The 23,374-nt window shown below is 39.0% G+C and overlaps 1 protein-coding gene across 1 annotated transcript; it reads left to right on the top strand.

Moving 5' to 3' along the window:
* On the top strand, positions 1-21,561 carry LOC103696618 (phospholipase D beta 1). The gene is given in 11 exon segments (XM_039126653.1): positions 1-1,665; positions 4,534-4,650; positions 8,620-8,814; positions 12,121-12,369; positions 12,468-12,536; positions 12,631-12,778; positions 15,507-15,571; positions 15,573-15,656; positions 19,529-19,720; positions 20,346-20,543; positions 21,174-21,561. Coding segments are annotated over 11 exon segments (2,628 nt in total). The 5' UTR covers positions 1-648; the 3' UTR covers positions 21,468-21,561.
* The last annotated feature ends 1,813 nt before the right edge of the window (positions 21,562-23,374 follow it).

The raw sequence follows: 23,374 nt of genomic DNA, 5'->3' as shown, positions 1-23,374 counted from the left end.
GACATTCGCAGCGGCAAGGGAAAACCGAGGAAGAAGAAAACAGAACAAGATCTCCTCCTCCATGGACAACTATGGCAACCCTTATTCATACCCCTACGGCTACCCCCCTCCTCCCAACCCCGACCCTTACCACCACCGGCCCCCTCCCTACCTCCACCCTTCCAACTCCTTCCCGTCCCCTACCATGAATCCAGACCCCCAATTCAACCACTCCGGTCCTTTGGATTACCCCCCGCCGGCCTTCCCCCCGGCCTCCGTTTCTTCTCCCTCTCCCTCCTACGATCCCTACTACAATCCCCAGCCCCTCAATCCCTATCCCTATCTCTTACCCCGCCCCTATCCCAGTCCCCATCATTCTATGCCCTACGATTCGCATCCCAATTCCCCCAGCTTCCACGACGCCGGCAGCTCCCGCTACGAGCCCACCGCCCCCGTCGCCCCCCGCCCTCCTACCCTCCCTCCCGCTCCGATAGCTTCTCCACCCATAGCCCACCACCCGACAATCCTTCCCTCTCTGCCCGTCCGTCCCTGACCGATTCCCCATCAACATCTTCGATCTATCCCCTGAATGATCTTCTTGCCAACATCCGCCTCTCCGATCAGCCTCCCGATCTCCCCTCCATCGCCGGATCCCACCACCGCCCCTCGATGTCCTTCTCCGGCAGCTTCCCCCAAGCTCCGCCGTCCCTCTTGCCGCAGACCTCCTTCAGCAGCCCTCTCGTCCCCCAAGGCGGTTCCAACCACGGGCAGAACCTCCAGTTGGTCCCCTACGAAGACACCAGTGGCCTCAAGGCTTCCCTCAAGGTCTTGCTCCTCCACGGCAGCCTCGACGTGTGGGTGTGCGAGGCGAGGAACCTCCCCAACATGGACATGTTCTCCAAGACCCTGGGGGACATGCTCGGCAAGCGGCTCACCGGCTCTCTCAGCGGCAAGATGGAGCACCTGTCGTCGATGACCAGCGACCCCTACGTGTCCATCACGGTGTGCGGTGCCGTCGTCGGACGGACTTATGTAGTTAGCAACAGCGAGAACCCCAACTGGATGCAGCATTTCAATGTCCCGGTCGCGCATCATGCCGCCGACGTCCAATTCGTGGTCAAGGATAATGATGTTGTAGGTGCGCAGCTCATTGGAACTGTTTCGATCCCGGTGGAGTCGATCTACTCTGGCCAGAGGGTGGAAGGGACTTACCCAATTCTCGCTCCCAACGGTAAGCCTTGCAAGCCAGGCGCTGTACTGACGCTTGTGATACAGTACATCCCAATAGAGAGGCTCAGCATGTACCATAATGGGGTCGGCGCTGGTCCCGACTACCATGGCGTGCCGGGTACCTATTTCCCTCTCTGGAAAGGCAATAAGGTCACACTTTATCAAGATGCTCATGTTCCTGACGGTTGCCTTCCGGACCTGAGGCTGGACCATGGGATGCATTATGTACATGGGAAGTGTTGGCGTGACATCTTTGATGCAATCAGCCAGGCTTCCCATCTGGTTTACATTACCGGGTGGTCGGTGTTCCACACAGTGCATCTGGTGCGGGATGCTGGTTATGGGTGTGATTGTACTCTAGGGGATCTCCTAAAGACCAAGTCTCAGGAAGGGGTGAGAGTGTTGCTTCTTGTGTGGGATGATCCAACTTCAAGGAACATTCTCGGTTATCAAACAGTAAGGCTTCACAACCCTTTCTGTTTCATAGTGCTTCTACACTTTTCCGAATGATCATGATTTAAATGAATATGCCTTGTTATGTGCTTTTGTTGGGGCTTAATGTGATGCGACTATCCAAATCTTTGTAGCTTTTGGTGGTGAAGAGAACAAATCCCATTTATTCCTAGTATATCAAATTAAATTTCTTGTTGTTGATTGGACATTGTAATGACCATTTTTTTCTTTGCATAATATCATGAATTGGGTTGATATTTGGCTTAGTTTTGCAGTTATTTCCTTTCTGCTGCTAGATGAATAATTTCAGAATCATTTATAAAATCATTTCTGACTTTTAACCTATATTGTCAATCATTAGTTGGTTAAATATATAGACTGAAGCTAAACTGAGAAACAACCTCACAAACACCTTGAAGAAACAGGGTTAGCACACCTGAAATCTCTGCTTATTAGGTGGGGGGCCACAACTTTGGCATGTGGCCCTCCACTCCAACTGCAATCATTTAGGTGTCAAACACCGTTTCTTCTGGTTGCCTTTGAGATTTTTCCATTACTATTTTTTTGTGAAAAATACTTAATCTTGACACTGATTTGCATGTCAGTGATCTCTGAACTTAAGTTGCACTGAGGACTATTACAAGGTTAAGTTATACATGCAAAAGCTAGGTTAGCCTTAATCTTTTTCTCAACATGTATTTATATTTAATGAAAGCAGACATAATGGTTAAAAACTTAGCAAGTGCAGTCTTACTTGCTCATGTAACTCATGGTAAATATTGGCTACCATGATTTTCATAGTAGTGATATTCTAAATAAAATATTTAATCTAGTCTAGTATAAAAAATATTGTTGCGATATAAGCTAAAATATATGAAGCATTCTAATATTTTTATTCTTAGTCATGGAAATTAGGACCTAAATTTATGTTTTGATTGTAGGGATTTTTATGATCAACTTCAAGTAGTGGGATGGCAAAGTCTTTATGTGGTGGCTAAGATTTCTGGGGCAAACAATGTTGTTGTACCTATCGTGTGCAGCTGTTCTAAATTTGCTTGAATGAATGAATTTTTATTGCCACTTCTAAGAATCAGAACCCTGAAGTCATATTCCAAAATATTATACATCAGATTACAGATGCCTTTTCAATATTTGTCCATATTGAAAGCTATTTTGTCAACCCAAACAAGAGGTTCTCTTAGGCGTTACTCTCCTACATCTTTTCTTGGAAAAAATGATCCCCATTTATTTTTATATTCTTTAGACTATTGTTGCTTGTTATTTCACCATCTCAATATATTTTTTGTCATTTCATATTTTATCGCTTCACCACTTAAGCATCTTCTAATGTTCATCTGCAAATCTATCTTTCTTAGTATACGACATAGCTGCCTCAACATTCTTGGTCATGAAACTATTTTGTTGCTTCACATCCAACCTTACAACCTTGCTTCTTTCTTATGGCATTCTCTTTTGTTCTTACTAGTGTTGGTGATTACTCAATACCATAAAGCTCAAACGCTTACGCTTCTCTATGTTAAATATTATATAAGAAATGAACAAAGACAAGAATCCATTATGCGCACGTCCTTAGCAATGCAAATGTTACGGCAGATCTTCATCTTGGGAGATTTTTGAGGACTCATTATGGTGAGATTCAAGTGAATGCTAATTGTAATGAAATACAACCGCTCATTTGAGTACCATGGATCATAACTGCATGAAAGAAAACGAATGTGAGAAACAATACATGAGCAGGAAGTGTGAAACAATGCTCGAAAAAGAATCCCAATGCGAGAACTGGGGAGTGACAACATAATATATATAGATAAATGTAAAGACTACATGAAAAATAACAAAGAAGTCATAGGGAAACAACAAAGAAACTAGTCATTAAGGAAACCCTTTCTTAATTAGATATCACTCTCTTAGTCTCTTTCATAAAACAGAAAATTGATCTACCATGGGAGAGAGGGGTTTTTGTAATCAAGTCTTCAGGTACTAGTGTAACACATAGCAAAAAATTACACAGCTATGTTGTAACCTCCTTATGGCTTGCTTTACAGTGGCATCAAACTGAATGCTGTACCAAGGAGCATTGGTGCAGTTGGATATCAAGTAGGTAACTTTTTTCTTTGAGGAAGCTTTTCCCTTTCTTTTCCTGTTGCTTATATGTTGAATCCCCATTTTGGGTTATCTTTTTCACTTTTTAATTAATTAAAATCTAGGTTTTGGTGTTCCTAGAAGTACAAATTGAGAGAATTAGGTGCACAATGTTGGACTGGCTATAAATATCATGATAGAATTTGCTTCCCTATGAGTTTCCCATGCAAATCTCATTCATTTCCTGGTTGCGTGTTTCTTGAAATTATGGTCTTATCATCTAAGTGGGATATGATGAGGGGAACTCAAATTCTGCATCTCACAAAACGTACTTTGTATCGGTTTCTCATTAAACCCCAATTGGAGCGAGAAACACATTCCTTGGCATCTATGGTATGGATTCCTTGGGTTCAATTACCTCCAAACCCCCACTTTCTGAAGGAAAGTCATGCTTCCCCCTGATGGTTAGAAGATCTAGAGAGAAAGGAATCAGGTAACAATAGGATATAAGAATATTGTGCTCTTAATATGCATTCCTGCCTCCAAATTTTCTAACATATACTTATTATCTTTAGCATAGCTTATTGGGTTGCATTATAAACATTTATTACCTGTCTCATTGTTTTTAACCAGTTAATTATCTTCATAGTTAATTTTGGATATGAATATTTTTGAATGACATGTCATGGTGCTGAAGCCTCTAAATTTGGTATGGAAGGCATCTATACATGTCACTTGAAACTGTGCTCATCAGTGTTATGTATGTAGGATGGCTTAATGGGAACCCGTGATGAGGAGACTCGGCGATTTTTCAAGCATTCTTCCGTGCAGGTGTTGCTTTGTCCTCGTTCTGCTGGAAAACGACACAGCTGGGTGAAGCAGCAGGTTAGCTTTCAATAATTAGCTTATTTCCCATTTTGGCTTGGCATGGGCATAGTGTTATCTCGATTATTAATTTTCTTTATACTGTCAATTTTATGATCTACCTATGGAATTTTCAAAATATTTAATATGGTTGCTTTTGTTCTGTGTATGTGGCAGTATGGATGCTTGGTACTTGTAGTATTATTTTATGTTATACATGCAATAATAAATTGCGTATAAGTTTTGATAATGAAGCTAAATATTGATGTTTGTAAACAATGTGTGGTTGGTGGTGGTTGTAGGACTTATCCCATTCTGGCAGCAGGCTGGTATATAAAGGGGTTCTGGATATATTTCTTTTTTGGTAGGTGCGACTTGGACATATGCTGAGCTTGTTTGTCCTAATTGTCCATGTAATATCTTTGTGTTGGTTTCTTAATTATGGTGCAATACTTGTTTTAAAGGCGGCAGCTAAGATCGGAGTTTTACAAGAAACTTTTTCTTCACTCTTGATGAGGTTACTAGAATACTTATGGAAGAAAGTAGAGTTATGGTAGAATTTCCAAAACCATATGCTTATGTAAATAGCTTTAAAGAGTAGAGTCCAGGTTTTTAGAAACCTTTTTCACTGATTCATGGGTTTATTACTTTATTTGATTGATTTTTTCTTTGATGAAGTTAACTGAAAAGATATCATGATTGCTATTTGTTTAAATACTTTAAATTTTTGAATTTATGCATCCCATTGAAAACAAATAAAAAAAAAAAAGCTTTCATGGCCAAAACCCATACCAGATACAGGAAGTCATATAGTTGTCATGACTCCACAATGGAGTAAACATCATGCAAGATATGATTCATCAAAACACTTTCAGTGCCTTGTACATCTCTGCAAAATGGCCTTGCTAAACTAGAAAAATGCTGCATTCTTAAAACTCTACATTTTCTTCTTCTAGTATCTTATGCGAGCTGCTTTGATTTCATCAGAAAGCAATCTTTGCTTAAGCCACACAGTTACTCGTATCTTTAGCCTACTACTATTTTGTGTTATTTGAAACTATAGTTGACATCATATCAGCAGGTTCCTAGTTGGCTTAAATTCGTACAGGGATATTTTCTATTTCTATTCAGGTTCCAGCTCTCACTGTTTTCGATAATTCATTTAGGCATTGATCTTTTTTTTGTTGAAAATTCATGCTCCCTTATGATGATTCCTTGTTATGTAATGTATGAGTTCAAAATTTCTTTAATGATTGCCTTATAGAAGATTCATCATATTTTTAAGAAAACTTTTTCAATACTATATTGGCATGTTAAATATAGGTGCAAAATGGGGATTTATCATAGGCATAGGGGATCTATAAAGATGGAGAGTCAGATACTTTTTGGTGTGGGAGGGTTGCTGAAAATTCATTGGCACAGGAACAGAAGGGCCTAATCTTGTAAAATAAGGTAGTGCGGGTGAGCGAGGTGGAAATGATCATTAAACTCTAATTATACAATAGAGACTATTGGCTGTACAGCTTTTGAATATCAAATGCCAGGAGATGGAGATGGATGAGTTGTTCTGGTCGAGATAGCCATGTGATGGCATGTGTGAATGGCTTGGGAGCTTGGATTTGTATTTGTTGGAAAGTCAACTATATGAATAAGGTTTTTTGGTGTAAGGAAATATTTCTTTTGTTGCATTTGAACTTTGGGATTTGCATGGGTCAACATAAAATTGTAAATTGATAGCTGATGTTGGGTATCTTTGTTTTCTAGTAATCTCCTATATTTGCTTTTCTTTCTCAGTAAATCTCAGTAAGAACTAAGCCTTGTTATATGATGCAAGAATTGGTGGCATTGCAACTGAATTTTAAGAACTTATCAGCACTGATTTTGGATTCATGAGTGTCAAGGTGCCATATGATGCTGATACTCAAAATTCATCATCATGGAAAGATATGCAACACCACCAGTATAGTGGGATAGCTTCTTATTTTTTGCATTAAATCTGATTTTATAGTTCCGCTGGCTTTTTAGCAATAAAAAATGTTCTCAGTACTGATTCATGCTAATGACATTAGAACAAATCTAGCTTCTTAAGCAATGGTAACAATAGTAAGAATGATGGTTTTTGTTTTTCATGTTCCACATCCATTACACTTTTTTAAGAAGCCAAACTTTCAAATCAAGGTCGGCGGAACCGGTACCGGGCACCGTACCGGTTCTCTGGTGGCACGAGTCAGTACGGGCCCGTGCCATGCCGGGCCAGGCCTATACCGACCGAGGAGTGGGTGACACAGACCGTGGGAGAGAGAAAGAGAGAGAGAGAGAAGGGGGAGGGAAGGAGAGAGAAGGCCGGTGGACGGTGGTGGAGGCTGGCGAAGGGCCGACAGAAGTCAGCAGAGGCCGGCGCCTGGGCGGAAGGAGAGGCTACGGCCGATTTTTCTGTTTCAAATGAAACAAGAGAACCGGCAGCGGTCTCACCTCTCGCCTAGGCGCCAGCCTTCGCCAGCATCCGCCCTCTCCACCAGCTTACCTCCATCTCCGTCTCCCTCCCTCCCCCACTCGCTCTCTTCTTTCCTCTTTTTCCTTCTCCTTCTCTGTCTCCAACAACGGTTTTCATTTTCGTTGCCAGAACCGTACCTGTGAGCCTCCGATACGGCTCAGAATGGCCGGAACTGTCCGGTTCGGGACGGTTCCGCCAACCCTACTTCAAATTAGCGTGAAGTAGCATTATATTGGATTTAGTAAATTGAAACAAAAAAAAGAGGCTATAGAAAGAATGGGGATCTTTTGGAGAGAGTAATAATTTGGTACTTGTCCTATCGAAATGTAGTTGACTCGGACCCTGTTTGGTTCCCAAATGAATAAATCTGAATAAAGCCCCCCTATGCTTATTTGAATAGTGGGCCCAAAGATCTAAAGGGATTCCATCCATAGGCCTGACTGGAAAGTTTGTCCACAGAAAAAAGTAGTTCATGTGACCTCAAATTCCCACATTCTGGCATGCAATTTTTCAGAATTATTCAGACTTATTCAGCCAAATAACTTTTTGTTCTCTCAGACTTGTAAAGCCCTGATGATGAGGGGCACTTTAGGGATTTTAAAAAACTGAAAAGCACCTTTTTGGTGCTTATCAGTTAAACCAGGTTGAACCTATTTGAGGGGGAGGTTGGCTGATTAACCAGGAATAAGTAGCTTTTCGGATAACATTATTAAAATGTGTTGGTTAAAATTATTTGGGAACAAAAGAGGGCCTTAAGGTAGTTCAACTGTGTTTTGGCAGTCTGATCACATGCAGACAAGTAACAAATTGTATCATATTATGTTGTAATATGCTTTGATATTAAGTGACGCACAATGGTACCCCTACATCATGCTAGCAATCATGTAGAATGGCATTATATGGACCTGTATTTGAATCACTGATAAATACTCAAACATTTAGTTGAGTAAGGAAATTGACTGCCTGTGACAATTGAATGGCATTAACATGTGTGCATGTACAATCTAATTGTTCTGATCCAAAACATTTATGACTTGTTCCTTCTTCCTTAGTGCTTTAGTTTTTTTTCCAAGTTTGTCCAATCTGGCCTTATTTTATCTCTCAATTTCTAGAGTTTGAATTATCACATTATTGCCTTAATGAACTTGCAATTACATGCTATGCACGGAAACATTTGTTCCCTGCTTCCTTGGTGCTTTAGTTTTTCCTAAGTTCATTCAATGTTGCCAGCATTTGTCTCATGAATTCCAGTCTGACAGTCGCATTGTCATGTGAATAAGATTTTAATTTATATATATTGATTTTGTTCGTAATCATCATTTTCGCCTGATAAGCTTCTCATGTCATAGAAGGATGTTCTGTTCTTTTGTACTTAATAAAAAGTTACATGGACCATGCAAGCCTAGTATCCAATTGGTGTACCATAAACATTGCCTTATTCTTGGATATGAATCCAGTATATCTGCGAACTACTAATCTGAATTCTTGGATGTCAGGAAACTGGAGCTATCTATACTCATCATCAGAAAACTGTGATTGTGGATGCTGATGCTGGAAATAATAAAAGGAAAATTATTGCTTTTATTGGAGGGCTTGATTTATGCGGTGGGCGATATGATACTCCAAAACATCCTATATTTAGGACACTACAGACATTGCATAAGGATGACTATCACCAACCTAACTTTGTGGTAATTGTTCAACCTTATTGGCTGCATACCTGATGTTTTCTGATTTTATTCTGTTTTATTTGTTATTCTTCTGACTTGACTTTGGTGTGTTAAGTAGCAAGACTATGGAGCCTTTTCTTACCTTCTCATAGGTATGCAGTAAAGCAAGAAGAAAAATAAATCGCCAAACCAGTAGCAGACTAGATAAAATAAATTTTTTCATTAGTTTGCTAGTTATTTAATTAATGTGAAAGAGGCAAAATGGTGTGCCCGATAGTTATTCACTTTGACAATTCTTGATAGTTTGTCATGCTATGTATGGAAGTGCCACTCCAATATCTACCAACAGACCTTATTGCCTTTGATAGTTTGGTTTAGTTGGGATCATCTTAATCATCCAACTAAACCTCAAATACCTCTCTTCACCTAGTACTACATCCAAATCCATTCACTACGCTTGCCATAGGCAGTTACTTTCTTTGGATCTGTCGCTTTGTCCTATTCTAAGTAAACAAAAGTGTGTGCAAGTTTAGGGACTTGGCAAGGTTTAAAAGGTTAGGGGATGGGAGTGCCAATGAAGCATCCATGCAAATTTATATATTGAAAAGTTATTAAATAGTTATTATTATAATTTTAGCTCTTTTTTTCTTTTGTATGTTTAGACTGTCTAGTTTGTAGAAATTTATCAATACATTAGTGTAACTTTGCTCTGCTGAACCATGCTATAGTAGCACAGAAATTTCATGAAAAATGATATAGCAGGTGTGATTCTGCTATTCTTTATCTCATTGACGGGCAATGTAATGTGAAATAGTGGTTGCCAGTGAGAGAAGAAACAGGACTGGCATACATAAGTTGTGTCTTTGTTTGAGACTTCTGTACTACTTCAGGATTTCATTTTACCTCGTAGACTTAGACTAAAGGGAAAGTTAACATAAAACTTTATACCTGAGGATTTTTGCTGCCATCCAATTAATGAAATTAATCATTTATATTTCATATCTGATATCTTTATGTACTGCCATCAAATTAAAGAAATCAGCTGAATATATTTTGTAACATCGCAACAGTCCTTTCTTTTTTACTTCCTGCATGTCATACCACCATTAAACAAATCAATTGGGTACGAGGTATCATCACTTCAACCTCTTCTCTCATTTCCCTTCGCCGCTTAATCCATTTATTCGATTCACCTCATTTTTTTTTCCTTCCCTTCCTAACCCTACTTCCATCTTGGAGAGAAACTTGGCCCGAGAGCCGAGCCCCTCCCCTTCCCACCTCTCTCTATCTCTCTCACATTTCTCCATATATCTGCATGCAAAAATAACTTAATATGCTCCTTGTCTGCTGCATCCAAGATTTCCGATCTTCAAATTTTCAGATCTTTAAGGGAATAAAAACTGCATTTATTTTTACCAAATAAAAACAGCAATGAAGTCTCCATTAACAGGCATCATGTCCTTTGAATGCATCAAACCTATTTGAACAGTCCAAGCATGCCTTTAAAATTCTCTATAGATTCTGTTCCCTACATCCATCTGCACAGGTATTCCACAGACACCTCAGCCCATGAAGGATACTTCCAGAATGCCCATATTGGTACCCAATAGTCATCTCCTTCAAGTATGTTTGGCTTTTGCTTCTTTTTCTAGCTCCTAGAACTACATGATGGTGTTTTAATAAATTCCCAGGAGGTCTTTTTTTAGAGAGAGAGTGACTGTGATTTTTGTCAAGAGACTTGCAAACATTGCATTTTAGAGTATATAACTATTAGATGTTATGTCTGCCTATCCACTTATCAAAGCCTCGTCATCTCTTGCTTCTCCCAGCTCAGCTCTTGCAAAATCAAGTTTTGCCCGGAGTTGTTTAGGACGAAAATATTATGGACTGAACACAGCTGTCATCCCATCAACCAACTAAATGTAAATACCAGTGAAGCAATAGCCATCCGGTGGCAGTTCACTTGATAGAGGAGATGCTGCATTCAAAGCTGCAGGGTTCTCCTGGTGGTTGACGTGGGTAATTGTGAGGACCCGTGCGAGCGTGTGTTTAGTCCCACATCGGTTATTCACTGGGTAGATCTTGGGTACTTATACAGGATCAAAGAACTCAAATAATACTTTCCGGCTAGTCATTTTGGGTGAGGTCCTGGATTGTTACAAATGGTATCAGAGCGGACCCGGCCCATAACCTATGTGTACTAGGGAACACTGCAGCACGGATCTATTGGAGCTGACCACGGGCTGATCGTGGTGTTTGTTATTAGATTCGAATGGATTTGAACCCTTAGTCTGACGAGGACGTCAGGACTTAAACGGGGGGAGTATGTGAGGACCCGTGCAGGCGTGTGTTTAGTCACACATCGGTTATTCGCTGGGTAGATCTTGGGTACTTATACAGGATCAAAGAACCCAAATAATAGCTTCTGGCTAGCCATCTTGGGTGAGGTCCTGTGTTGTTACAGTAATAGATACAACCATACAAGTTGGTACATGTGCTGGTTCAGGAAGGCATTCAGTCTAAGCGGGCATAGGTTAGTACATTTTGGTTCAAGCAGGTGTGGATTAACAGTTGATGCCCAATTCAATTAAGTTTGTGAGCTAGCAAAGTTTGATGCGGTTGGAGTGTGGTTTGGCACAGTTTACACCAAATATGGGGAAGTATGTATGATGTAACTACCCTAAGGCTCTTTTAATATTACTGCAATAAGAGCTAAGAAAGTGTTAACTGGATCTCATCAATCAATAAGTTAGATGCATGTACTCATGTCCATGTGGCTAATTCAAATGAAGAATTGGATTGATGGTTGTGGTTTCACAAGATAGAGTATTTGATGGCTGGCTGCGATCCTGCATCTGCATTCCAAAATATCTTCACCAAGGTAAAAATGTCCAATTGCTCTATCCAAAAGAGAGGAAAAACATTAGTGTATGTGCCCTCAAGGTAAGGCTTCTGCTCTTTTATATTTTTCCCAATTAGGACTTTAAATAAAGCATGCGTTTGAGGAGGAGAAGAAAGAAGAAAAGATTTTGCTTTCTTCTCTGCTTTCTTGACTGGGACTCTTAAAAAGATTTTGGGAATTATAAACAGAAATAAATAAGGAAAAAATCTTGCTGATATTATAAATCGCATGTCTGTTGCTAAACTAAAGGAATAATGCCTAGAGTGCCCAGCTCAGTTTCCATAAAAATACTAGAGATAAGAATCAACCAATTCGATGAAATCAAATTATGCTTCTTTTTGATCAAATATAATTTGATTTTTGTAAAGTTTTAAGCATAACTTGGAAGTTGGAACTTTCTTGTAATAATTTATATTTCCACTTAGGGACCTGATGCCAGTGGCCCAAGGGAACCATGGCATGATTTGCATTCTAGAATTGATGGTCCAGCAGCTTATGACATTCTGACAAACTTTAAGGAGCGTTGGTTAAAAGCTTCAAAACGCCATGGGATTAAAAAATTGAAGAGGTCATTTGATGATGCATTGCTCAGTATTGAAAGAATACCATATATCATTGGGATTCAAGACTTGCCACGTCTAAATGATAATGATCCAGAGACCTGGCATGTTCAGGTAAAGCACGTTGTAATTCTTCACTGAATTCTTGACTGATATCATTTCTTGATTTCATGATTTTTTTTCCTAATCTTCCTGTTCCATACAAATCTCAGGTTTTCCGTTCAATTGATTCAAATTCTGTGAAAGGCTTCCCAAAGGATCCAAGAAATGCTCCGACCAAGGTATGTAAAAAGATATAGAATCCACTATCCATATATAACTATCCATCGCTGTTTTCTTTTAAGTAACATCAACTGTGATAATTTTATCCAACAGAACCTCGTTTGTGGGAAAAATGTATTGATTGACATGAGCATACATACAGCTTATGTAAATGCCATCCGTGCTGCCCAACACTTCATTTATATTGAGAATCAATACTTCCTAGGTTCATCATTTAATTGGGATTCGAACAACGACTTAGGTAAGCATCATTTACAAGAAAGTTAAATGTTCAATTATTTTGGTAGTACATACTTTTAAGTTCATCTAATGTTTGAAAATCGTGGATTCTACTTGTTGCCTCTTCTTAGAAGGCTCTTTGTGTACAATCTATGGGTGGTAAAAGGTCTTTCACTTTTAAAATTAGACTAGTTCGGTGGCACATGCTTTGCACATGCCAACTAAAAAACATAAAAATCATTGAAATAATTTACCAATAGATGATCGTGATTTGGTGGTACAATATAAATATAACCTTAAAGAATGTAAGGTTCTCAAACTCTTATTACCACTTTTTGACAAAAAAGGTCATAATGTTTAAATTTTAACTAAATTTTGATTCATATAAGGTTATTGAAATTTACAAGCACTTAGTCATAGCCAATATTGCATGGATACAGATATAGAATCAGATTCGGACATGTATCCAAGTGTCTAACTCAACAAAAAGAAAAAAGGAGATACATGGATGCATTTTAAGTTAATTAGATTTTTGTATCTTTAATATTGCTTGTTTAAATATTAAAAATAAATAATGAAAAGATATTGTTTGTGAAAATATTTCATTGTACATGCTTCTCATCTAAATTTTCTAATTAACTTGAGGATATAGAAAAATAACATTTTGCAAGATTATTTCAATACCTCCCAAGGTTCGCCGTGCTGGTACCAGAGCCCGTACCGGTCGACCAACAACATGGTTCGGTACACCCGATGCTATTCTGTACTGGGCCCATACTGACACAGCAGAGAGGGCAAGAGAGATCAAGAGAGAGAAAAAGGGAGGAGGGAGAGGGAAGAGGACCTCCGGAGGGCCCCAGAGGGCCGAAGGGGGGGCTCCGCCGTCCGAATCCCTATGTTGTTCGAAAAAGGGGGTTGCCAACTTCACTTAAAATTTAGGCTTCTTTTTTATTTTAAAAATTTTAAGTGACGTCAGCATTTAAAATTTTCAAAATAAAAAAAGGGGTCCCAACAGACCCCTATTTTGAAAGAAACAAGGGTCCGAGGGCAGAGCCCCTCCCTAGCCCTCCGGCGGTCCTCCCCCCCTCTACCTCTGCCTTCCTCTCCCTCTCTCTTTTTTCCTCTCTTTCCTTCTCCCTCTCCCCCTCTTGCCGGTTTTTTCATTTTGAATGCCGGAACTATTCCGATTTTCTGCTGGTACACCCCAAATAGGGTGACAGTTCTGCATTCCTTGATACCTACATCCTTGCCAATCACTAAAAAGAAGAGCTTAACTCACCACCAATATTTGAAAGTGGCCATCATAGAATTTCATGAGTGTCGAAGTGTTTGATATGTATTCAAATAAGCACTTCTAACATGAACATTGAGGATCAATTTTACTGTTGAAAGGGTTTAAATCTCCACCAATCTCTGAAAGTTGCAACCATAGAACTTCATGAGCATCCAAGTTTCTGATACCATCCAACTTGGATATGGAGTTGACATGGATTTTTGGAGTTGGATGCAAGTGTCCAGGTAACACTAGTCATAGCATGATGAATAGGCAAATGCCAATTTATGCCATTTGTGAGTTGAAATTGCTAATCCTATTTCTCTAGCCTGCAGAAAAGAAACCAACTTTTTCAAATTAAATTGTTTTAGGAATTTGAAAATACAAAACCATATGGAAGAAGCAAAATATTGGCATTCTAGTTTAAAAGTAAAGGGGCTTCTATATAAGTGGTTGCTTTATATAAATAAATATGTTGGTTTTGTATTTATACTACTTATATAGTATCAGGTTGGTTTTAAACTATTATATAAAGAAAAGGGGCAATAAAATCAACCAACTACTATATAAAGTTAAGGTTTTAGACTACTTATATAGTGTAAGTAGTTTAAAACTACTTATATAGTAGTATAAAGTAAAAGGGCTTCTATAAAGTAAAGGGGATTCATTGTGCAAGTAGTTGGTTGATTTTATTGCCTGCTTCAATTTTTATTGCAGTCTTAATATTAAAAACCTGTGAGCATCTGCAAATAAGTCCTCAACCAAGGGGTGTCCACTGTATTTCAGGACCTGTTGTGGATATATAATACCTAGATAGATGGAAAAGAGCCTGTATTTTAAATTAGGGCATACCAAGATCTTAGCTATATCTTTTAGAAGTAAATTTATGTAACTTGATTTAAGAATTCATGCCTAAACCTAATCCTATGCACCATGCCAACAGAAAAGTTGAGAATTTGCATATATATGCCAAAGAGCAATCAAAAACTTTGGGTTTCACTCCTCAAGATATTCAATTGAAGATATGCAAAATTTTCTTTTGATTTCTTTAGTGTAAGCTGGATTTATAGGACGTTAGAGATTTTCCATAATCAGTATTTCTGTTTTGTCATGCTCTGCATATGTAGATCGGAAATAGGGTTGTAAATACCAAAGAATGTCCATCTAATCTGGACTTCTTGTCTGCTTATGCATTACATGTGCACTACACTATGTGGACGATTCAAGCCCAGCGTTTGATCCTTAATTAAAGCTTTCAGCTTAAGATAGTGCTCAGATAGTTTCAGATGCGTATTTTCTTATGAGGATGTCATAAGTGTCATTTCTTTTCCTGCTAAAATGTCTTGTCTATTTGTATGGGTTTTGTGCCTTTTGAGTTCACATTTGTTTATAAAGGCTGCTACATCTTTTCAATTCTTGTACGTCCATTGTATTGGTTCTTATGAGGAAAACATTTTCCTTTTTGTTTATTATCCAGGTGCAAACAATTTAATACCAATTGAAATTGCTCTTAAAATTGCACATAAAATTAAAGCAAATGAGCGGTTTTTCTGCATATATAGTTATTCCCATGTGGCCCGAGGGTAATCCTACTGGTGCTGCTACACAGAGGATTCTTTATTGGCAGGTTAGATTTAACTACCTGAAATTACATGCTGTGTTACAAAATATATTAGTGTTATAGTTATGCTACTATGTGGCTGTTTGTTGTTCATTCATTATTTGTAGAAATGTTATATGACATCTCAAGTGAATCAAAATTATTAGAAAGTTGGGTTTTCTATTTTTATATTATTCCTTAATCATTTTGTTGCCAGGACTTCCTTTAGTTCTTTCATAGGTATGTAGCTTTTAGTCTCCTTAGGTGCTTGTTGGAGTGAGAATTTAAACTTTCAAGTTTTCCATTTGCTAATGTTGTAAATTTCTTGTATTTTCGATCTTTAAGCTTCCTTATTTTATTGTGCCCATGTATTTATGCTTTTCATGTGCAGATAATTTTGAAGTTTTTGTTTGTCATGCTTCTGTGGCATAAGCGCTGAATGATATGCAGTGCTATATAGAGACATTCTAGTTATACATAAAAGCATGCTTAGAAAAATAATGCATTTCGATGATATTTATTCAAGAGAACCTTTTTCTAATAGATGGACAAGCTTTGAAACATCTTTTACTTTTTTAAATAAATTTTGCATTCTCAATTATTCTTCACCATTTTATAAGTACACCTTGTATATCGTACTGTCAGCTACTTCAGAAGATGTAAATCTTTGTATGAGCAAAGTCAATGACGAGAAAGCAAAGTGAAAAAAATCCCAATTTAAGGTTATCCTATTTTGATTATGCTACACTCTTCATGAAAAACACTTGCAAAAAAATATTTTTTTCATGCTTTATTAGGCAAAGTTACATTTTTTATGATATTGTGGGGAAATTGGACCTAGGCATGTTTGATAAATAACGGCTACAGGAAGCAAATACGAGCATCAAGTATAAAGGGCAAGCAATAAGGAACATTATTATCAAAGAAACTGGACAGAATTGTGAAATCAGAATTTGTAAAAACTAACAAGGCAAGGTTTCAGCAAGTAATTAATGATGGAGTGATGTTTTTGAAGGTAAAAATTCATATATGTTTTTTTTCTTGCAAATTCATTACAGTCATCAGCAGATGTGAACTTATGATACTTGTAGCTTTCTTGAACAATTGCTATAACTTCATTTTGGAAACCAGCTGCGGGAAGAATGGTGTAGGTCTGCCCACCATATACTATATCTGAATATTTTCACTCATCTATAAATTTATACTGGTTTTTTTTACATGTCATACCTTCATTTTATCATCCCTTACCACGAACTCATTTCTTATGATTTTGTTTACAAGAATACCTCTCGCCAAGTTTTTTCAATTTTACCCATTTTATCCTTTGTTGCTTCGTCTGTTTGTTGCCATGAAATGTGGCTAGCCGAATATTATCTTCTGCTGCATTAGAAATGAAGTGTTCTTCCATAACACAAAAGTAAATTGTTGTGCCACACAAGCATAGAAGAGATGCAACAAAAAGAAAAAGAAAAAGGTATTGATTTGTTGTTTCCCTCAACATCAGACATGATCAATCATCGAGACCAATTATCATAGTTGTAATTGTTCGCTTCATATATATCAGCATTTTATGGTCGCTAGTACCTTGCTCATCTTCTGAAATGCTCAACGGTTCCTGAATTCGGAAAAGACAAGTCATTTGAGCTATATTGCTAGCATCCACCTTTGAGATTTGCATCCCCCCTAGTGGAGTCTATATGACAGGCATGAAGATGGTGCAGTATGCATGGCTCATGTATGGCTCATGTATTCTTCATCCTTTCAAATGTTGTCATACAGTTTTGGTAGTTGCACCCTGATAGGGATGGAATTGGGCTGGGCTAGGTCACGTCTCTGTCGAAGCCTGACCGAAATTTTTGGGCTTCAGGATAGGCTTAGGCTCGATTTTTTTTTCTTCAAAATCTCAACCCTAGTTCGATCGGAGCCCGAGCTCAGCCCAACCCAAAACACCATCGGGCCAAAACCCTAACCACCATGCCAACTTCCCCTCCGCCAACGAGAGGCTGAAATTAGAGAGAGAGAGATGAAAGGAGAGAGAGGGACCCCATCGTTGTCACTGATGGCTTCTCACCAACGGCACCACCATGACTACTAACTGATCTCGGTCATGCCTGCATCATCAAGATCTGATGCACCACGAACTTCTCCCTTGCTTCCAACGTTGACCAAACCGCTTTTCTGTTGCCACCTTCGGCTCCTTTGCCGCCCTCTGCTCCAAGCTCGACAACTTCCGCTCCCCCCTACCTCGACCTCTCCTCCGATCATCTCCTCTCCCGCACCATCGTCCTCTTCTACCAGGCCAACGTTCTCGACATGCCATTTGCACCTTCAAGGTCTTTGCTTTCCCCTTTATCCAATCCAAGGAATGGCGTACTAGCCTAAACCATCCGATTTTAAGCATACTGAACCGTATCGCCCTGAACAACTCGATTTAGGGTATACCAAACCGTACCACCCTCAAACACTTGGTTCAATCCCTCAACACCCTCCTTGGGTTGCATCCTCGCCAAGAAGCACGACGAGGTCAGTCGGATCCTCCGAGATTTCTCTACTTCTTATGGCCCTAATTGGATATAGGATCAATTGGGCCTTGGGCAAGGTTTGTGCTAGTTCGAGTTGGCGTCGGGCATGATTCTAGGATCAGGCTTTGGGCCGGGCTGGGCCAAGCCAAGAATCAACCTGAGCTCAGCCCGAAGTTCCTTCATGCCTTATTTAATCTGACCTTAATTGCCCTGGGCCTAGTCCATGATCCGCCTTAAAGCCGACTTGGCACGATGAGCCTTGGGCTGGCCTAGGCCCAGTTCTTGCCTTGCATCCAAATTATAGTCTCATTATCTTCCTTAGTGACAAGTGGATACGTCACAAGTACTCTAATAGGTGAAGAGGATTATCCATTCTTCTCAGATCAAGTACTTGATATATACCTAAGGTTGACTTAGCATCCGTCAACCAGCACAGGACCTTCTCTATTTCAAGCACTAAAGGATACATTAAAAAAGCATCTAACTTTTATGCCTTTATTGTACAAGAAGATTCAAGGCATTAGCACCTTGATATTATTTTTGCCCTACTTTAACTAGTCCTTTAAGATGGGGTAATATTCCTCCACTGGTTCCAAATATGATTGTCTTCTAGAAGGCATAAATATCAAATGTTTACTTGTATCAAGCAAACTATGAACTCTCGCTGAACGTTTATATTAGTACTAACAAAACATCCATGTAATTGCATATACTAATAACCATTGTTTAAATTGCATGCACCTTTTCATGCTGAACAGTCAACCTAACTTGTCTGTAATGAATTCTTGGAAGGGTCAATTCTCTGTGGGTTAGTCTACCACCTGAATTATGGAAATAAGTTGTTAATATACGAAAAAAATCATGAATATGACCCCTTGGAAAAGAAAACTGAAACTATGTTCTAAGTGCTCAAATACTCCATGAGCTTATTCAGTCTTAATGTTTCAGTATTTGGATACAACTGGAAAAATGATACTGAGATTGAGGTGGAGAAAAACCAGTGAAGTACATCCTCAATGACGTACAAAGGATAGTTTCCTTGCCGTGTAAGGCATATATAATAAAGGCATTTAGATTTGTTCTTTTGAATCATTTTGCGGTGTTAGATATTCTTTCCTTGTTTTGATACCTTACACATGTATGTTTCATGGGTTGATGATATTCTTCCTAGATTATCAGTGGAACCAGGATGTACAAGTGCTTTGTTGCCTCCATTGGAATTTGTTCTGTTGGAAACATCTAAGAAACACCTAATTTATGTGCATCATTTTGATATTGCATTTCCTTTTTATTCTGATCATTACATTGAATCTGTCTGCATTATCACTAAAATTGCGATCACTGCAGTATAGTTATGGTTTTTGCTGGGTGCTGCAGAATAAAACAATGCAGATGATGTATGAGACAATTTATAGGGCCTTGAAAGAAGTGGGCCTGGAGAACACATATGAGCCACAAGACTATTTGAACTTCTTTTGCCTTGGTAATCGTGAAGTGCCAGACCTAAATCATTTTTCAGATGGAAGTCCAAAGTCAGCAAACACTCCAAAGTCAGCAAACACTCCTCAAGTAAGAACCCTTATTCTTAAGGAGTATTCGTTTTTGTCTCTCATATTTTTACTGGTTTTCTTAATTTTCTATTGTTAATATGCTGCAGTCATGTTACCATAGTATGACAACCTTTTGATTACTGTTTTGGCTTAAGAGTGGATAGTGATGCTTATGTGTTTTTATGTTTGGATTTGTATTCAGCTTTAGCTACCTTGCTTGATCGACATTCAAGTTCAAAAATTTTACAGTCTACTGTGGAAGTTTGAAGATAATTTTTCATAAGCATGGTCTATTTGTCAACCTAGACCAACGAAGTAGTACCTCTTTTTCAAAAACTTAATTTCATCAAATTATTATAATCATCTGATCCACTTTCTCGACACACACACACACACACACACACATATATGACAAGCTGTTCGAGAAGTTAAATTTATTTACAGCTAATGAAGAAGAAATCTAAAGTCTGCAAATTGTCTTAGTTTATGTGAGCTCAGGATGTTGGATGTGTAATGCTGCTGATGTGGTAATGCATCAGGGCCAAGGCCTCGCTGAAGACTTTTGGTGTGAATGCATGTATGTATGTGTGTGAGAGAGTATTTGCTTGGTGTTTAGTCTTAACAATATCGTTTTGATTTTCTAGGCACTTGCCAAGAAGAATTGGCGTTTCATGATATATGTACATTCTAAAGGTATGATAGTGGATGATGAATATGTGATACTGGGTTCGGCAAACATCAATCAAAGGTCACTGGAGGGTACTAGAGACACTGAGATTGCAATGGGCGCATACCAGCCCCAGCATACGTGGGCAAGAAAGCTCTCTGGTCCTCATGGTCAGGTAAGAGCAGCAATTCTTAATCTTGGTCAGATTTTAACACATCTTTATATGTATAAGTGCAGCACCTTCTTGTAAATATCTTGGTAATGCTGCTTTAAAGATTCATCTATGTTAGGCGTAGCTCCCATCTGTGGCAGTGCATGATATCCACTTCAGGGATCTGTTACATCTGAGCCTTATTTTTGTATTAGCTTTGCCCTGGTGTGAATCTTGGGTTTCACTATCACTGCCTGTTCATTGGACCTACAACAGTCTATCTAGAGACATCTATTGGCTCTTCTGTCTTCCATCATGTTACACTCCATATGCCTAGCAATTCTTTGTGGTCTAATGCATTTCCTGTGCCATACTATTCTATATTTTTCTTATCCTGCAGTTATCTTTTGAATTTTGTTTCTGCTTTATTCCTTGTAAAACTACCTGCAGCTCATTGACATTTAATACCATCTTTTTATATTTTATTGTGGCTGAAACTCTCCATAAGTAAAAATGACGGCTAATATTCTTCTGTGGATCTTTCAAATGCACTGATCAGTTATGACTATGATGATTGACTCTTCTATAAGAATTTTTGTGTCATTTCTATTAACTGCTCAAGAAATGGCATCTGACTAGTGGCCAAACATGTAGATCTATGGCTATAGGATGTCACTATGGGCTGAGCACACTGGAACGCTCGAGGAATGCTTCACTCGTCCAGAGAGCCTTGAATGCATGAGACGAGTCCGGGATATGGGAGAGCAGAACTGGAAACAGTATGTGGCTGATGAAATTACTGAAATGAGAGGCCACCTCCTAAAGTACCCTGTGAGCGTTGACAGAAAAGGCAAGGTGAAGTCTCTTCCTGGATGCGAGACATTCCCAGACATGGGTGGAAACATTTGTGGATCTTTTCTTGCCATTCAAGAAAATCTTACAATATAAGTTATCTCAAGTGATCCGTGTAGACTTCTTTGGACATTCTTACACTGGACTAAGTAGGCCTCAGCCATTGATATAGGATGCATATACAACAGAAGTTCATGTTGAAAAAGTTGAATTTTCACTTCAACGCTTTTTTTATAAAATTTGTGTCAGGATTTATATTTTTTCTTATTGTTGAGAAAGAACAAACATCTGTCACATTGACGAGGCATTGTAATGTAAATACCTGTACAGGCTTCTTGTGTACGAAACATTATATTTATCACCCCAAAAATAATTTATCAGTCCCCTGGTATTTATCTTTTTCTGCATTCTCACACAATCTTTTTACACAATTAGTATTAAGTGGCATCAACCTATCAGGGCTTCCTGATGTGATCATTAGGGCAGTTAATGAGCCGAGCTGCTCGGGCTCGGCTCGGTAAAAGCCCGGCTCGGGCTCGGCTCCTTAGTCAAACGAGCCCGAGCCCAATATGAGGCTCGTTTACACTCGAGCCCGAGCAGCTCGCGGGCCCAAACATGCTCTAGTTTCTCATTGAAAGATCTTATTTCAGTACCATAATTCATAAAAATCTGACCACATAGAGAAAAATAGTATGTTATCGAGCCCGATTATGAGCCCGAGCTCGGGCTCGTTCTGGAGCTTGTAATTGAAACCAGCTTTACGAGCTCAAGCCCAAGCCTTTACTTTGTCAAGCAAGCTCGAGTTCGAGCCCAATATACAGCTCGTTACCGAGCCCGAGCTTCTGTGAAACGAGCCGAGCCGAGCTCTCTCAGGCTCGGGCTCGGTTCGGCTCAGCTCGGCTCGTTAACAGCTCTAGACTGATCATTTACTTTGTCCGATGGCACATGCCTAGGACAATGGTTCACGCAGCCCGAATTGAAAATGAGCATCAGAGAAATGAGAGGAACTGATATGGGAACAATAAGGGGTTTACTTGGTGGGTCTTATAGCAATTTTCTTAAAGATCAATGTTTCTCGTTGTTCCGCAAAAGCATCCTACATGCAAATCAGTGTCTGAGATCTGGATCTAAACTAACTATTTATAAACTCTCTGAGCCCAAAGTGCCTGATCGGTGACCTCATGTTCGAACGATGTTATGAGACCGTGATCGAGAAACTAGTTTTGGAGATTATTCAATCTACTTGTTTGTTGTTCTTATATTTTTTTTTTACTTTTTTGGTCTGAAAAGAAGAAACAGATGCTCGCTTTCCTTCATGATCATTAATATCCGTCGAGACCCGAAGAGCAATGAATAACTAAAGCTATTTGGATCAACTTAAGTTGGATAATATGGACTTAATGAAATCCAATTTAACTTTCTTCCAAGGTGAAGAAGCTAGGACTTGTCCGCCCTCTCAAGTTTGGAATTATTATTATTGGTTTCTAGTCTGTTTTTCGGCCCCTTCAGGCCATCCTCGTATTATTTTGCTTTTAGTTTCAATAAAGTGAATTAAGCCAAGTCCAACTTTTCTTCTAACAAAAAGTAAAACAATTAAGTGAAACTAGATCACGAAATTGATACACTCTACTTGTTCTTTTTTTTCCTTTTTTTTGTGTGTGTGTTTCAGTCATTAACTAATTTGATAGCCTTAATAATCATCCAATTTGAGCTTTGACTAGCTTTTATTCATTGAGTTTGTTTGGAAAATTTGTGGTGGTAGTTCTGCACTACAGGTTGCTCCGGTGGAGGGAATGGCTATCCTTCACATCCATGGGGCGAAGTGCATGCTGCATGAAGCTCGGGCCATTACGGAATATGTAATGTCTTAGATGTTGCTTTTGCATTTTGGTGCATAAATAAGTTGCCGCTGGTAAGGGGCTGGTTTGTTTGCTTTGGCCTGAAGCACTTTTTATATCTAATTCAGTCAAGTAAGAGTAAAGTCTCCATTAATTTTTATGTAG

This window comes from Phoenix dactylifera, chromosome 5 (genome assembly GCF_009389715.1).
Source record: "Phoenix dactylifera cultivar Barhee BC4 chromosome 5, palm_55x_up_171113_PBpolish2nd_filt_p, whole genome shotgun sequence".
NCBI classification, from domain to species: domain Eukaryota; kingdom Viridiplantae; phylum Streptophyta; class Magnoliopsida; order Arecales; family Arecaceae; genus Phoenix; species Phoenix dactylifera.
The sequence above is the reverse complement of the archived record's forward strand: the minus strand, read 5'-3'. Positions and strand labels throughout refer to the sequence as shown.